This window comes from Brachycentrus maculatus, unplaced genomic scaffold (genome assembly GCF_059751285.1).
Source record: "Brachycentrus maculatus isolate JH-2025_06_01 unplaced genomic scaffold, ASM5975128v1 h1tg000358l, whole genome shotgun sequence".
NCBI classification, from domain to species: Eukaryota; Metazoa; Arthropoda; class Insecta; order Trichoptera; family Brachycentridae; genus Brachycentrus; species Brachycentrus maculatus.
In genome coordinates, this window is record NW_028281107.1 from 431,421 (window position 1) to 448,738 (window position 17,318).

At 37.7% G+C, this 17,318-nt stretch overlaps 2 protein-coding genes across 3 annotated transcripts in view; one reads left to right on the plus strand and one right to left on the minus strand.

Annotated features, from left to right (window-relative positions):
- Positions 1 to 11,112, plus strand: part of g (adaptor-related protein complex 3, delta 1 subunit-like garnet) — a 25,654-nt gene extending 14,542 nt beyond the window's left edge. The window contains exons 11-19 of the mRNA XM_088269584.1: positions 972 to 1,152; positions 2,085 to 2,241; positions 3,615 to 3,898; positions 4,514 to 4,700; positions 6,074 to 6,203; positions 6,611 to 6,730; positions 7,717 to 7,849; positions 9,024 to 9,274; positions 10,825 to 11,112. Of these exons, the coding sequence (XP_088125710.1) occupies positions 972 to 1,152; positions 2,085 to 2,241; positions 3,615 to 3,898; positions 4,514 to 4,700; positions 6,074 to 6,203; positions 6,611 to 6,730; positions 7,717 to 7,849; positions 9,024 to 9,274; positions 10,825 to 10,898 (1,517 nt within the window). The 3' untranslated portion in view covers positions 10,899 to 11,112. The remainder of the gene's footprint in view (positions 1 to 971; positions 1,153 to 2,084; positions 2,242 to 3,614; positions 3,899 to 4,513; positions 4,701 to 6,073; positions 6,204 to 6,610; positions 6,731 to 7,716; positions 7,850 to 9,023; positions 9,275 to 10,824) is intronic.
- On the minus strand, positions 11,080 to 16,740 carry LOC148303651 (COMM domain-containing protein 2). Of its 2 annotated transcripts, XR_015838441.1 has the most exons (6): positions 16,403 to 16,740; positions 16,246 to 16,323; positions 16,014 to 16,096; positions 14,458 to 14,637; positions 13,088 to 13,457; positions 11,080 to 12,708 (listed from the first exon to the last, which is right to left on the minus strand). XR_015838441.1 is itself a non-coding variant. In XM_088269585.1 (5 exons), exons 1-5 carry the CDS (start codon positions 16,467 to 16,469, stop codon positions 13,254 to 13,256), a joined length of 612 nt encoding a protein of 203 aa, XP_088125711.1. In that variant the 5' UTR covers positions 16,470 to 16,740; the 3' UTR covers positions 11,084 to 13,253. The 2 variants fall into 2 exon arrangements, 1 of the variants encoding a protein (XP_088125711.1); XM_088269585.1 differs by having other exon boundaries at positions 11,084 to 13,457.
- Positions 16,741 to 17,318: the final 578 nt, after the last annotated feature.

Genomic DNA, 17,318 nt, shown 5'->3' on the forward strand with positions numbered 1-17,318 from the left:
GATATTTCTTTTTTTGTCCGCCTCCGTAGTGTAATGGTCAGCACGCTCGGCTGCCGTTCTGGAGGCCCCGGGTTCAATTCCCAGAGGGTCAAACAAATATAAGTGATTTTTTCACTCTTATATTTATTCAATATTACCTTGGACTGGAGGGCTGATCACCTTTCCTTCATGTGTTAACGATCAAGATAACACTGCGTTTATATGATGCAGTGCCCTATGCACCATTGGGGTGCGGATAAGGGTTCAAATGAATGACGTTTCTACTTTAACATTTTTTTTTCTTAAGAGAAATATTTGTGTTTTTATTGTTTACACAAATATTTCAATTTCATACTATTTCCGTGAGCCTGAGCGGCTCATTATTAGAAATAGATATCAAATTGTGGTAGAGTGGGTTCAAAACGAGAAACTCTGACTTAAGAGTCCGCAACACTAACCACGGGACCACAACCCGACTTACAATCTTAAAATCAATGACATGGTTCTCTCAAATAAAGAAACTGAGCTCTTGTGCTTGGGGAGTGACTTATAGTTATTATTTATTGTTTACCACTGTCCACCATTGTCATTTGTCCGCCTCTATAGTGTAATGGTTAGCGCGCTAGGTTACCATGCTGGAGGTCCCGGGTTCAATTTCCAAGAGAGTCAAAATAAGTATTACTGATTTTTCAGTCTAATATTTATTTAATATAATAACCCTTGACTTATACTCGAAGCGGTAGGCTGATAACCTTTGCTTCGCGTATTTAACGATCAAGATGCCCTATGCACTATTGGGTGTGGATAAGGGTTAGAAGAAGAAGTATACCATTTTGTAATGTAGAAAATTGTGTGCGTAAGTTTAAAATAGTTTTTGTTGATTTCTGAGCAATTTTACAAAGAGGTGTTGTTAGGTTTTGAAATTGGGGCACCATACTGCTTTATGCCTCTAGTACTGTCACATAAATTTGAACCCTTATACCTCGGTTCAGGAAACCTGCTGTCAGAGCAGCTGGTGGACGTGTGTGTGCGCGTGCACGCCATCCGCGAGTTCGCCGTGGGCGAGATGGCCTCCCTGCTGGAGGGCTGGGCCAGGGGGACTGGGCGGCCCGCCGGCGGAGCCCTGGCCGCGGTGCTCTGTGCCGCCGCGTACATCGTCGGAGAATACGCCACGTGAGTCTTTCAATCCATCAAATGTGTGTTGATTTAATTATTACGCTGTTACACTAGGTGCTGTGGCGTAGTTGGGTAGACGCTCGACTGCAAAACTGGAGTCGTGGGTTAGATTCCCGCCAGGTTCAAAATAAGTTGAATTGGTAAATTATTCACATTTACCTTCCCTATCCTTACTATCCTACCTGCAGACAAGCCTCTAATATAGGCTTTTCGGTAACACATCGGTTACAGTGAAGTTTGTAAAGGAAATGAAATTTGATGCGGGCGATATTAGATTGCAATGAAAGAATGATGACAGAGAAAATCTGTAATATTTTTGTATTCTAGTGAAACCTATACACTACACAGCAAAGGAAACATGTCCGAAGGAATTACATATTATGTTGTTTTTTTATATATGAAGTTGAAGGTATTCAAAATGTGTAAACGACCGCAATATAAGGTTTGTGAAACACACAGTTTTTGAAACGCACATATATGTGCACACTGCCGTAATATAAGGTTTTTGAATTGCACAAATATGTGCACACCATCACAACATAAGGTTTTTGAAATGCATAAATATGTGCACACTACCACAATATAAGGTTTCTAAAATGCGTAAATATGTGCACACCACTATGACACAAGGTTTCTGAATCACATAAATATGTGCATACAGTATACAATGTGTTAACTAGAGCTGATCTTTAATAATTGAGTTAACTCCGCGTCCATTGGCATCTCATGTACCATCAGCATCTCATGTACCGTTGGCATCTCATGTACCATTGGCATCTCATAAACCATTGGCATCTCATGTACCATTGGTATATCATGTACCATTGGCATCTCATGTACCATTGGCATCTCATGTACCATCAGCATCTCATGTACCATTGGCTACGACATCATTCTTCTGCTGTAGAATCACATTATGGTATTTTCAGAGACACGACTGTAATGCGGGACTCTCTATGCTGGCTACTCGATGAGGGCCCCCTGCCGGGCCCCACGAGGGCTGCCTTCCTGCACAGTGCCCTGAAGCTCGCCGCCCGCCTCCTGCTGGGATACCTGGAGGCCCGGGACCTCACTGCCGCTCGCGATGTAATGTACCTCTCTAAGGCCTGGCCTTGTATACACGATAAAAATAGTGAAGGACATTGGTAATATAAACCAAGCTAGAACACTAAATGCCGAACCCTCTTCTGTTGGAACGGAATGTCTGCTGATGACAGTAAACAGTCCGCCGTCTCCTGAGGAGTGCAACGTGGTTTCCTCCCAGCAATGAGCAAATGCTGAGAAGTTCCTGATTTGCCCACACTACATCATCCCTCCTGTTCCCAACACAGATTCAAATAAAACATATTTATTTAGTTAGAAGAAACAAAAATTCACTAATTGATCTATAAACCTTGTACATAATAAGCAAGGTAAATAATAAATGCAATTCCCATAAATAAAAAAAGGTATAGCCATTTATTCAGTCAGCGGAGGAGGTGGTGCATCATATAAACGCAGTGTTATCTTAATCGTTAACACGTGGGTGATCAGACCTCCGCTCCAGGTACCAGTCCAGGGTGGTAATATTGAATAAATATTAGAGTGAAAAAATCACTTAGATTTATTTGACCCCCCCCCCCTGGGAATCGAACCCGGGACCTCCAGTACAGTAGCCGAGCATGCCGACCATTACACTAGGGAGACGGACTTAATATAGAAGAGGGTTAACATATTTTAAGAATAGGCTTATATAATGTATGTATGTAGTGTTCAACAGCTAGACACTACGTGGCCAGAACCTCAATTTGCGTAGAAGAATGTATCACACATAGCCAATCAGTAATGATTTATGTATTGTAACTGCAGACAGTTGGTAGAATTCCATTTTAAATTGTTGGGTAATATATATATATATATCCAAAATTAAACACAGTTATTGGATTGAATTCTACTTTTATTTACATATATATGATAATATGTGACGCGTTTCGTTTTATTAAAACATCATCAAACACTCAATTGATAATGTCTTAATAAGACGAAACGCGTCACATATTATATGCATCACATGTCACATATCGCTCACTCCTTTCAAGAACGCCATAAATCAAAAACTGTCAATTTTCAGTTGTGCATGTTTTCGGAATGCCCAGAAAATGTACTATATATTAATTTAACTTAATATTTACCCGCTACTACCGCATTTTGAAGAAAAGGTATTTTAATAATTTTTTTAAATACACTAAATATTTTTCAAATGGAGAAAAAACCTTCAGGTTTTACCTAAAAAGATCTGTTGCACAGTCAAAAGTTCAATAAGTGGCTTGATATTTATTTGTAATACATTGTATTATATTTTTAAACTTTAAAAACGTTCTCCTGAAAAATCAAGTTTTTTGATTTATGACTTTCTTGAAAGGAGTGAGCGATATATTACCCAGTAATAATCAGTAATAACCCTGTCCTTTGATTCGCAGCTCTGCGAGATGATGATAGAGAAGCTCCAGCCGCACCTGAGCTCGCCACACATCGAGGTGCAGGAGCGCGCCAGCACGGCGCTGGTGGTCATGCAGCTGGCGGCGGGCGCGGAGGGCGCGCAGCCCCTGGCCGACCTGGGCGAGGCGGGGGGCGAGGGGGACGCGGCGCTCGAGGTGCCGCCACCTGCCGCGCGGGGGCTGGCCCGCGAGCTGGCCGAGCTGTTCAGCGGGGAGCTGAATCCGGTCGCCCCCAAGGCGCAGAAGAAGGTGCCCATCCCCGAAGGGTGAGTTAGACACATTATTTTTCTTTTCTCAAAGTTGCGAATATCGGATACTCCTTGTTTACTAGCTAGGCTACCATGCTGGAGGTCCCGGATTCGATTCCAAAGAGGGTCAAAATAAATATTAGCGATTTTTCAGTCTTATTTAATATGGTACATAATAAACTGGTACCTGAAATGCAAGGCAAATGATCACCTTTCATTCGTGTAGTTTAGACATCCATTGTAAAATATGCTTAATCTTAAGAACATACTCACAATTTTACAGGAAAGCAAAAAATATATATATATTATTCCTTATATATATTTTTGTATTAAGATATTTAGCAAAAGTTTTGTTTTTATATATTCTAAAATAAAATTACTGACACAAAACAATGTTTAGAACCATTAATTTTGTAGTAATTTTAGTAACCTCTAACCGGCTAATTTTTCATCAGTAGAATGGCAGGAATCAATGGATTCTAATGCCCCCTTAGACAATTCCAGCGGTCACCGAGGTGGGATATCACCCACTTAGGTATCACTGCTCTTACTTTTAATAAAGTAACATGAGAAAAGCTGTATTACCATTTCGAATAATAGCCACTTCAGCATTTAACAATCATCATATTACAGGCTGGACTTGGACGAATGGATCAACACGCCGCCGGCCACCAGCGGCAGCGACAGCTCCGCAGAGGAGGGGGAGGGCGCGGCCGGCGGGCACCGCAGCGGGGGCCGGCGCGCCGTATCCTTCCTGCCGCCTGCCTCGCCCCCACGCCCCAAACAGCACGAGGAGCCCACTCCGGAGCAAATACAGAAGGTAAGAACGCAGATATGATACTCAAACAGGACTGAATTAGTATATTGGCAACAAAAAAGCAATTTCCTTGGAAGTGCTGTGTGGTATCAAAATACGGGATACTAACAAGACTGAATTAGTATATTGGCAACAAAAAAGAAATTGCGATGGAAGTACTGTGTGGCATCGAAATACGAAAGCTTCGGTATCTCAGTCACTATGAGATTGGACCAAGGAAATCCTTCAGCATCATAGATAGAAAAGCTCCGAGTACAACTTCCTATTGCATCCAGCAAACGCGGACCAAAAAAGCAATTGACTCTACGACGATTTGACCAATAATGTCAGGAAATCTTCACCAAAAAGTCCAAATAAGACCTTCCACACACCACTACTCGGGTTAGTCAATAAAAGCAAACGTATCGATATATATTTGTCTCGGGCAAATTACTACCGACAAGTCAGAATACGATTTGGAAGGCTCCACAGTTCAATACAAACTCCTTGGCCAACTGGCTTTCGGGCTAGACTAGGAACTGGTTAAACCTATTTTCTGACGTATATTTTTTCAATATCCTTAAAAATACTTCTTCTTCATGAGCCTTCTGTCCTCCACTGCTGGATTAAGGCCTCTTCTTTATCCTTCCATATTTTCCAGTCTGTTGGTCCTTGCAGCCAGTTTCTACCCCCCACAGCCGCTATGTCATCGGACCACCTTTTTTTATATTTTTTATTTATATACATTTATTTAAATCACAATTTATACATACAATTTACAACTTTTTTTTTTGCAGAGACCCACCAAGCCACCTTGTGTGTCTTGTCGGTGGAGTTCATTTTTAATACATTTTTTGTTTTTAATGATTTTAACCTAATATACACACAAAAAAGAGAAAAAAATTAAGAATATAAACATTTTACAATTTTCACAAAATTAACTCTTGATCATTTACCCATTCCTTTATTTTGCCTTTATTCCATATTTTATTTTGACCTCTAACATCCGTCGGCAACAAATTAAAAATGTTCGGAACGATATATTTCAGTGTTCGACTCCCATATTTATTGTTAATTCTTGGGACTATCAAACCTTCGTTGTTTGTAAATTGTGTATCATGGTTGTGTACTAAAGGATTTCGATATTTTTGTCTAGTTTGTTGTTCAACGATGATACTCATCCACAATATTCCACGTACCGGCAGTAATTTTAAATGTTTATATATCAAGATTGGATTATCCCTTTGATTATATATATGACTGGGCCATAAATGCTTTTTTATTCTCCCAAGGTCTCCATCTCAAATTTTAGGGGTCCACCTTGTGGGGTCCTGTCTTGCAACATGTTAAAAATACGAACCCTGGTTTTTTTGATGAAATGAGCCCTTTTGTTGTAGGTACGAGAGGCACGGCAGCAGGCGCAGTTACACAACCCGCACTACCTGAAGGGCGCCTTCTCAACCGCCCCTGACATTTCTTCCATTCCGGTGGCCGAGATCGCTTTGGAAGTGCCCCTTAAAATACACGGTAAGTTCGACTCTGAAGTTCTCAAGGTTTGAGTCGAGTGATTTGAGTGAGGAAATGCGTTATCAATCTTCGTATGATGACAACACGGGCATAGAAATTTAGCATGTTAATAAAACTGGTCTTATCTACTACTACCATCATGGAAGAGTGGGGAACAGGTTATTGCCGAAACTAGTCGGTTGTTAATAAAAATGTGAGTGGATCAAAAAACAATGTCTTTTTATTTCTGAAAATAATAAAACATCTGTAGTTTTCGAAACTAGTTGTGTGAAATCAAACTCAAGTAGTGGTCTAATACAAGTGTTTAATTTTTAATAAAAAACTGTAGTTTGTTTGGATAATCTTAAATTTGTGCTACTCCGTTGACTCTGTGACTGGCGCTCTAATGCCTTGTTTTTTTTTTCCAGAGAAGCGTTCAGACAAGTACTTGCGCTGGAGTGACACGAATAGCGGAAAAGAGAAACGGCGCCGGAAAAGCAAGAGAAGCAAGAAGACGCACTACTCTGAATCCGACAGTGAAAAAGAAGGTCAGAATAATATGAAATTATTCATATACTCAACCGACATTTTGTTGATATCTTTCTAACCTATGAATAAATTCGCAAATCAAAATGGCGGGGCATCCGGTGTGTCTGTGAGTATGCAAAGGTTTGTTATTGCTTTTGTCAGCATTTACCATTTGCGAATTTAATAGCTTGGTATGTGGCAGCAATTTATTTATTTTTATTTCATGATACACGATTACAAATTACAATAATGTGCCCACATTAAATTTTCCCATACATACCAAAGGCACATTTTAGAATATTTATTTATAAAAATTATATGAAAAAAAATAATTGTTTATGACATGCATTCAAACACTTCCATTATCCATTTATGAACCCTTTTATATTTTTAATAACTATGGATAATGGAAGCAGGTTGTGCAACTTTATTGCATAATAATCAAAGTTCTTTAGACCAAAAGTGGCACGTATTTTGTGTTTTGGACCATGTAGTTCTATATAACATATGTTACCATAAAGTGTGTTAATTATTCTTTGTGCGGTTTGCAAGTGCTTTCTTGTGTTATGTGAGAATAATTCTTAAATGGCCGCCTCCATAGTGTAGTGGTTAGCACGCTAGACTACCGTTCTGGAGGTCCCGGGTTTGAATCCCAGGGGGAGGGAGCAAATAAATACAAGTGATTTTTTATCACTCTAATATTTATTCAATATTACCCTGGACTGGCACCTGAAGCGGAGGGCTGATCACCTTTTCCTCATGTATTAAGGATCAACAAAATACTGCGTTTATATGATGCAGTGCCCTATGCACCATTGGGGTTGGAATAAGAGTTTGAAGAAGAAGTTCCATATAACTATGTTACCATAAAGTGTGTTAATTATGATTTGCAGGTGCTTTCTTGTGTTATGTGAGAGTGCTTCTTAAATGCAAACATCAATTTCATACATAGATTAATAAGGTCTTTGTGTACGTGTTGGGTATGTTATAGCTGTGTGTGTTGCAGGGGGAACCGAATACGTAGTGAGCACTACGGCAGAGATGCCCGAGGGGGCCAGTGAAGGGGCCGTAATCTCAGACGGAGAGGGGGGCGCTGACTCAACTGACCCGCACGCCGCTCTCAACATCGACCTGCACATGTGAGCGCCCTGATAATAAACTTTACTATAATAATATCGGTTTGTTTTATAGAGCGCTATTTCTGTAAAATACTATCTAAAGCAGAGGTGTCAAACTCAAAAGGCACCAAGGGCTGCATAAGGTATTTTAGGTACGCCGGCGGGCCGCATCAAAAAACTCAAAAATCTCATTTTCATTTTTATCTAACTTTAAGTGAATAATTTATAATCAAATACAGTTACACGAGGTACAGTAGATCCAACTTAATGATTTTGTAAAATAATATCCTATGTTCCTGTACGAAAAAAATATTTCAATGAAGAATTAAAATAAATGGAAAATGTAACCGCGGGCCGCAAAAAAATACTTGCGGGCTTCATGCGGCCGCTAGTTTGACATGCCTGATCTAAAGAGTCTGTTAACCCAGTGTTTCGCAAACTTTTTCTATTCAAGGTTCACCTACCAAATTAAGAACTTTCAGAGGTACATATTTACCATATTATGGTTACATATTTAACATATTATGTTTAATGCGAAATATGAGCCCACTTAACTGAGCACAGGCAATCAAAATTTAGAGCAATTGTGTTATTTTCACAAAACTAGACTTTTTTCCTCGGCACATCAACTTATCACACGGCACACACTTTGCGGAACAATGTGTTAACCTATCGAGTTGTAAGATATTATTTTACATTATTTGACATTTTAAAACATTATTTGTTCAGTCAGTGGAACATGTAACTAGCCGATAAATGATTTAACCACTTAAGAGTCAAATTTTGGCGAGAAAATTTTCCAGTGCAAGAAATTGTCATCAACAAGTCGAAAGAAGACTGCCCGAACACCGCTTGGGTTAGTCAATAAAAACAAATACACACACAATATATTTGCCTCCAAAAAAAGTTGGAGATGTCAAAAAATAAAACTTTGAATGCCCTCAAAATATCTTCTTCTTCTTCTTCATCTTGTTGTAGGCCTTGTAAACCCAGAAGTTTGTAAGCCTCAAAATCTTGTAAACTAGCTTTATGTTGTAGTTAAATATCTTTAATTACTTCTTGTTGTAGGCCTTGTGGCCTGTTTTTACGAGGGATTAGACTCCTGCGATGCCGATTCCCAGCTATCGACCCATCCCTTTGGTGGTCTGCCCGGGAGTCAGACAAAATATCAATATTTTTTAATGTGGATTTTCAGTCCCCTGAGGGAAGAAGAAGACAGTGGCAGAAAGCGCCGGAAGCAAGAGGAGGCGGCCGCGGTGAGCGTGGGCAAGAGCAAGGCAGAGGGGGGCAAGCGCAAGGAGAAGCACAGGTCGGCCAAGCACAAGGAGCGCGAGAGGGACAGGGACGGGGACGGGGACGGGGACAAGGCCAGGGACAGGAAGCACAAGAAGAGCAAGGAGGACAAGAAGCCCAAGGAGGAGAAGAAGAAGAAGAGCTCTAAGAAAGGTATGTCTGAGGTCGTCGCCTCGGCGCCATATTGCCATCTTGTGTGTTCCTGAATGGAACTCCATACAAAGCAATCGGAATGACTCGAGTTGAGATGATAATATTACAGAGCAGAGATGTGTAAAAGAAACATTGTTTGTCCGTACATATCGCTCACTCCTTTCAACAACGTCATATATCAAAAATCGTCAATTTTCAGTTGTGCATGTTTTCGGAAAGCCCAGAAAATGTACTATATCCCAACAAAAGCGGCATATTTTTAACCTAATATTTACCCGCTACAGGGCAGAAAGTGTTGTTTTTGCATTTTGAAAAAAAAGTATTGTTTAATTATTTTTTTAAAAATACTAAATATTTTTCAAATGGAGAAAAATCTTTCAGGTTTTACCTAAAAAGATCTGTTGCACAGTAAAAAGTTCAAAAAGTGGCTTGATATTTATTTTTAATACATTTTAATATATTCTTAAACTTTAAAAACGATCTCCTGAAAAATCAAGTTTTTTTTATTACGATGTTGTTGAAAGGAGTGAGCGATATGTCATAAATAAAGCTTTTTTTGAGGCATACTAATTACAATTTCCCGCAGTAAATTTATGGTGGCACCCGCCGTGTGGCATGTTGCACCATCTTGTTGAAACCACAGCTTTATCACATCAATCCCATTCAACTGAGGTAGGAAGAAGTCAGTTATCATGGTTCTGTAGCGCTCTTCATTGACCGAAACATTTTGGCCGGCATCGTCTTTTAAAAAATATGGGCTAATGATTCCACCTGCACATAAAGCACACCAAACAGTGACTTTAATTGGATGTAAGGGCGTCTTGACAAAGGCTTCTGGGTTTTCTCCACTCCGAATTCGGCAATTCCACTTATTGACATAGACATTTAACCAAAAATGTGCCTCATCAGTGAACAAAATGTTTGCGTTGAAAAGGAGGATCGAGCTGAATATTGTTGTCGGTCCATTCGCTGAACCTATGACTCGCATAATGGTCACTCAGTCTAAATGGCAAAACGTACTGACTACAAATCAACTGTCAATTGTCAAATTGTCAAATTAACAGTCTGTAAAAACAATGTATGTGTAATAGATAGTTGATTTGTTTTATTAATTGTGTCCTGCATTGGATTTATATGAGCTGAGCTATATGTAATACGGTTATATACCTCTGAGACAAAATAAATTAGGCACTTTCTTAGTAAGTACTTTCTTAGTAAGTAAATAAGTAAGTACTTTTTCTATGGATGAATGGGTAAGAATTAGATACCTAGGTATTTACAAATTTATGCATTATTACAATATTTTTAGATTAACTGTGAAATTTGTTTTAGAAGAAAATTTTCACTATCCATCCTGATGTAAATCGAGAGTCTACTTCATTTTTTGTAGTTTTTTTTTTTAAATTACTTTATTTTTGTGTAAATCTCTTATGTAACCAATACTGGCAACACCTCTCACCTCTCTGCTGCCAAGGTGAAGCTCGCCTCTAGATGTGCTTCACACTCGAGCACTCCATCATGCATTGCAAATTTCTGTTTCCTGATTTCAGAAAAAGTGGAAGCTAAGACTGGCTATGAAGAGGCACTCGGAATATCGACTCCCAGCAAGGAATTAATTTATTGAAATAAAAAATAAATTGTGTAGCGAGAGGTGCAATATGTACTGGCTGGAAGTGAGATCAACCTTCACTATAGGATCAAAGTTTTTATAATTCTGTTACTTTTATGTATGGCATTATTTTAATATCAGAATAAAATTATTTTAAACCACGAGTTAACTAATTATTAAAAAAAAAATACTACACTAGATAGAATAAACAATTTTTATTTGTACATTCGCACATTTGTATTATTATATATCCCATTTATTTTGTTCCACAATTTTGTATTTTTGAAGTGAACTTTTTTAATAGACTCTAATTGAAAAGATAAAAAGTTTTATACAAAAAATATACTTTTTTTCATGGTCACTACTTTGGACTAAACCAGGGGTTTCCAATCCTTTTCAGCCCGCAGCGCACTTACAAGTTAAGTATTTTGTCACGGCGCCCTACTTTAGTAAGCTATTTGGAAAAGCCAATGTGACTATATGAAAGATATGTGTGCATATGTGATACATATATTATAGTCGAAAGAAATAGGTAGGTACCTACAATAATAATAGTTGGGTAGAAAGATGCTAGCTCTCAAAAAAGAAATTGCTGCTTTATGGGTACCCGAGAATATTTGTGGTTTCGGGTAATGATAGAGGATTGACTCACGGCGCCCCTCTTGACTTTCTACGGCGCACCAGGGCACCGCTGCGTTTACTTTGGAAACCCCTGGACTAAACCATTGTTATCTTGATCGGTAATTATACAATATATGAAGGCAAGATAATCAGTCGAATGCTTCTTAACAATAGTCAAATCATTACTACATACATGATACCGTGCTCTTAAAATTTCTTACATCAAAATAAAGAAGTATCACTTTTAGCATACACACTGCATTATACGCACTAATTATGAGTCGGTGCGAGTCAAATGTATCCAAATCCACGTAAGATAAAAATTAACTTTAAATAGTATTTTACAGATTTGAAAAAATATATATTCTTAAAAATGTGAGATACAAATCAAATTTATATATCAATTACATATAAAATCCACCTATGTAGTGTAATACTTAGCGCGTTTGGCTTCTGTGCACAAAGTCTCAGGTTTGATTTTCTTCTAACTTTTTTCCACACGCAATGGTGCGCTGACCACTACATCATTACATTGATATAGTGTTAACTTGAAATTTACTTACATGAAGGCAAGGTAATAAATCCTGCGATTCAAATCCAGGGTAATATTAAATAAATATTAGAATGAGATACCACCAATATTTATTTTGACCCCCTCTGGGATCAAGCCCGGAACCTCCAAAACGGTGGCTAAACGCACTAACCATTACACTACAAGGATAGATGTGCAATCTTTTGATTTTCGCGAGGTCAAAATAAATATAAGTGACTTTTTCGCTGTAAAAAGTGAACAAGAAAGAAAACAATGAATTTGTCATAGTTTCTTTTTGACCATCAGTTACATTTCAGTTATCGGGCTTATTTAATTTTTTGACAATTATTTTACATTTGTCTTTTTTTATTTCAAACATATGGTAAATTATCTGCTTTATATCTTAACATTTTGAGCGTGTCCAAATACTTGTTCACAAATCTGGATTATCTCCAATTATAGGAGTTATTTATCATACAAGAATTTCCTGCTCAATAAAAAGCATCTTCGTCTCACCAATAGATGTCACTAGTAAAAATTCCAGTGATTCTTGTACAATGTTTCAAAATTGATCATATATAAAGAACTTCTAAGAATTTGAGTAGTGTGGCTATCAATCATGGGTAGAATTGGTGAATGTTACACATGTGTAAAGTGATCACTTAAACCAGCCTATGATGGTTGTAAATACCCAGACTTCCATATTCTTCTTTATCTATGTTGATATCGCTCACTCCTTTCAAGAACGTCATAAATCAAAAATTGTCAATTTACAGTTGTGCATGTTTTCGGAATGCCCAGAAGATGTACTATTGTATATCCCAGCAAAAGAGGCATGTTTTTGCGTTTTGAAGAAAAGGTATTGTTTAATTATTTTTCAAATGGAGAAAAAACCTTCAGGTTTTACATAAAAAGATCTGTTGCACAGTAAAAAGTTCAATAAGTGGCTTGATATTTATTTTTAATACACTGTGTTTTATTTTTAAACTTTAAAAACGTTCTCCTGAAGAATCAAGTTTATTGATTTATGACGTTCTTGAAAGGAGTGAGCGGTATGTCAAAAAATAATACGCTATATATCTTGTTTATTCATGATCTTTTTCACGCGGATTTGGCCACATTACATTTGCAGCAGCTCTTCCGTCTGGGAGCCTAATCTGTCCCCGCACTACATGTCTGTATTATTGCAACAGCACAATCACATTAGTCCTCCCAGTCTACTGTTCCAACACTCTCTGCATACGCCGTATGTGGAATGTGCGGGAGTCCCTCAGCGCCCCGTCTAGCGTGGCAGCAAGGTGCACCAGTGTGGGCAAGGAGGCCTGGAGGGGACGCGGCTGAGGAGAAGCCCCCGGGGCACTGAGCTGTAGAGACATCACCACCGATGGCCTGACCTGCTCCGCCACAGAGCGTGAAGCCACCTGTATATACATAATAGTTCATAAAATAATCTTGATTTTAAAATTTATTTATATTATATTAATCATATATTAATCATTTTAGTATTTTAAAATTTATTTATTTATAATTAACATACACATTACAAACTAATATTTAAGGCCTATACATTACCAAAAATCTAAAATAAGCAAGAATACTATTGCTAAAGATGTAGAAGAATCCCGCTTCGGAATACTCCTTCAGACACATGGAACAGATCAGTAGCTCTTCTTACAGGCATAACTATCAGCGGGTTGGTCTAGTATATAGGAATGTGAAACAATCTATGCCGACGCTGTCTTAGGTAACTATTGGGAACATATAGACCAATGCTCCAGATAATTTCAGGATTATCGATCATACCGCGCAACAATCAATAAAAATGCGTAATCAAATACACATTCACTCCATACATTGTACAGGCATCTTTAGTCAAGAGGTAGAATAGTAAAGACTTGAATTAACACTAAGGACGGGAAAGTTATTTCTACCCGTTCGGTCGACTGATGCATAAGGTTATTTTTACCTTCTGCGTCAGCCTCATTTCAAAGGCTGAAAAGAAGGAATTATCCAATGTTTTTACATGAATATTACAAAGTAATCTCTTTATTAAGGTCTTAACTATAGTACATAATTATCAAATTCTATCGCCAGCGGTCCGCAGGCGTAAAAAAATACCCGTCTAAAATGTATTAACAAGACTTTGCCAAGAAGAGATATATCACCAATGTCACAGATATGCATTTTCCAGTTTTGAATTGACTGTATGAATTGTCAAATATAAAAATACTTATTAAGCTTCTTTACTTGAGTATATTCACACACACGGAGCACTCTGAATACTGAATACCATAAGAAACGTGAAGTAAAAGGCCTGTTTGAGCTATAAAATCAGAGTAAATAAACCATCTAGTCTACTACATCCACTCTGCTACATTTACAACACTTTAGAACTCCAAACTCTTGAAAAATAAAATTTACCTGAGTCTGAAGTCTCCAGTGGAGGTCAGCGTAGGAAGAGAGACAGTTGTGTGACGCTATCTCGGTGAGAGCGGAAGTAATCTCTGCTCCTCGCGAGGAATACAAGCGACCCAGAACGGCGCCTGCCTCCTTACCAAACCCGAGACCTCTCGCAGTCTCAATAAAGCCATCTGTACTGAGCTGAAATACACAAACACAATCATTCTAAAGATGTGAAGAGTGTTTAGATATCGCTCACTCCTTTCAAGAACGTCATAAATCAAAAAACTTAATTTTTCAGGAGAACGTTTTTAAAGTTTAAAAATATAATACAATGTATTAAAAATAAATATCAAGCCACTTATTGAACTTTTACTGTGCAACAGATCTTTTTAGAATAAACCTGAAGGTTTTTTCTGCATTTGAAAAATAACTAGCATATTTAAAAAAATAATTAAACAATACCTTTTCTTCAAAATGCAAAAACAACACTTTCTGCCCTGTAGCGGGTGAATATTAAGTTAAAAATGTGCCTCTTTTGCTGGGATATAGTACATTTTCTGGGCATTCCGAAAACATGCACAACTGAAAATTGAAAATTTTTGATTTATGACGTTCTTGAAAGGAGTGAGCGATATGTGTGCGGAATGTTAAATTTTTTTACTCTTTTTTGCACCGTTTTATTTCGAAATTGTATAAAAAGGAAGTTCAGTGTATTTGTAATTTAAAATAAAGGATGTGAAATCTGGAAAAGTCTAGTAATTAGTAGTAGTCTGTAATTCTGAATGCAAAGGGCTATGTGATAAAAATATGGATATTGATAACAGCTAAAAGCGTAATGGTCTTAGTATGACTAGCAATTACTGACTACAGTTTGATGAGGAATGAATGGAGGGAGGGAGAATAGAATCAGGCATTTTTCAAGATCTCTCGTCTCCGTCTTATTCCCAATTACTGATGGTTGTGACCCTTGTGGAAGCAATGACTCTTCTTCAGTTATCCCTTGACTGCGCTGCAAGTAGCGCTCCAACCACTGGGGTGCCTGCTGCTGCCTAAACTTGATCGGTCCATCGTTAGGGAGATCTTCCTCTCCCTCTCTTCCCCTCCAGGCTAACGATCGCAACCAGTTGTTCCAGGCTATCCTTGTTGCCACGCGCTACGTGTCCAAAGAACTGAAGAATCCGTCGTGTACATATATTGGCCAGAGTGAAGCCATCCAAGTGTACTTCCTGGCGAATGGACTTGTTGGTGCTTCTAGCTGTCCATGATATGCGGAGCATGCGCCCCCAACACCATATTTCGAAAACGTCAATTTTCTCCTTTCTGCTGCTTTTATGGTCCATGTTTCAGCAGCATAGAGAAAAATGGAGCATGTTTCAGCCATGAACAAACTTGCGAAGGCGAGATCAGACATTGTATCGCCATCGCCAAAAGTGCCATCTCTAAGCTAGACAAAATCTGGAAAGACCTGGGTTTGAGTAACAACACCAAGATAAAGCTTTACAGGAGTTTGGTCCACTCCATTTTTCTCTATGCTGTTTTTTCAAGTTTGAGACAAGTTTGCAAATTTTACTCACAGAATGCTTGCAACTATCACACAAGAGCTTCAAGAGGGCTGTGACTGCATCTTCTATTGTTTCCACTGTTGTCTCCAATTTTTCTAAACAAATTTAAATATCATTTTTTAATTTATTACGAGTGTTAATTACTATTTATAAATAAATAAAATGCTGCTATGATAGTGACCATAAAAGCTACTAGTTTTTTGCAGGTTTTTATTTCACCACAAGTAATATCAGACGAACTTACGTGCTGCGATTTGATATCGTTTTATATTAGGTCCATTGCGAATATAATCCAGTGCCAGCTTACAGAAATCAACCAAAACTAAAATAAAGAACACAAAATGTAAAAACAAAATAGACTAGGGATAAAAATAATATTATGGTCATCGTTTCTCATTTACCTTGTGGCTGAGCTTCAATTAAAATGGCAAGACGCTTATGTATTTCATCATCGAAGAAAAGAGACATGTTACAAATGGGTAAATTGTTTAAAATACATGAATTAATAAAGTATACGAAAATGATTAATTATAACGTTTTCATAAGATTTTTTTTATAGATTATCGTCACAATAGATTATGCAGTTCGTCGTTACAAGTAATTAATATAACTTAGATAAATGGTTAACAAAATCCGGTAAAATTACTCGATTTCATTTGATTCAAAGACTAACTAATTTGTATAATTTGATTTTCACAAACTGTCATGTGTCAATTGCTACGAAATGTCAAAACTCTGTAATACAGCACAAGCGACCTTTCTGTAATATCGTTAGGTTGGCAATTCTCACTATATCCGATGGTCCGCGAATTCGTCGACAATATGAAAATAGCGTTACCAGGTTGCAATTTAGAATGCCATTAAAGGTTTGCCATCAATTTGTCAGTTCTGTACTCAGCTAGACTACAATTTTATATGGATTTCACCATGCAATTTTAGATTTGTGGACAGTGTTTAAAATGGAAAATCTCTAGAGCATATTAAAACAAACAATACGAACAACTTCGGATGAATTTCATATCGCCATAGTGTGGTTAGGTACACACTTTACTCCGATTCTGGTGTCATGGGTTGGAGTCCCGTTAGTTACAAAAGAAATTCGATTAATATTTTTTCAAATGGTCTGTGTGTTTTGTTGTTTTTCTAACGTTTACGTTCAATAATTCCTTTAATTACATTTTATTTTATCTCCTGATTTTTGTTGTATTTATAAAATTTAATATGTATTTCATCAAATACATGTAACTAGGGTCAGACATGATTATAGTATAACGAAAATGCAATTAATTTTTTCTCAATTTATAACGGAAAGTAAAA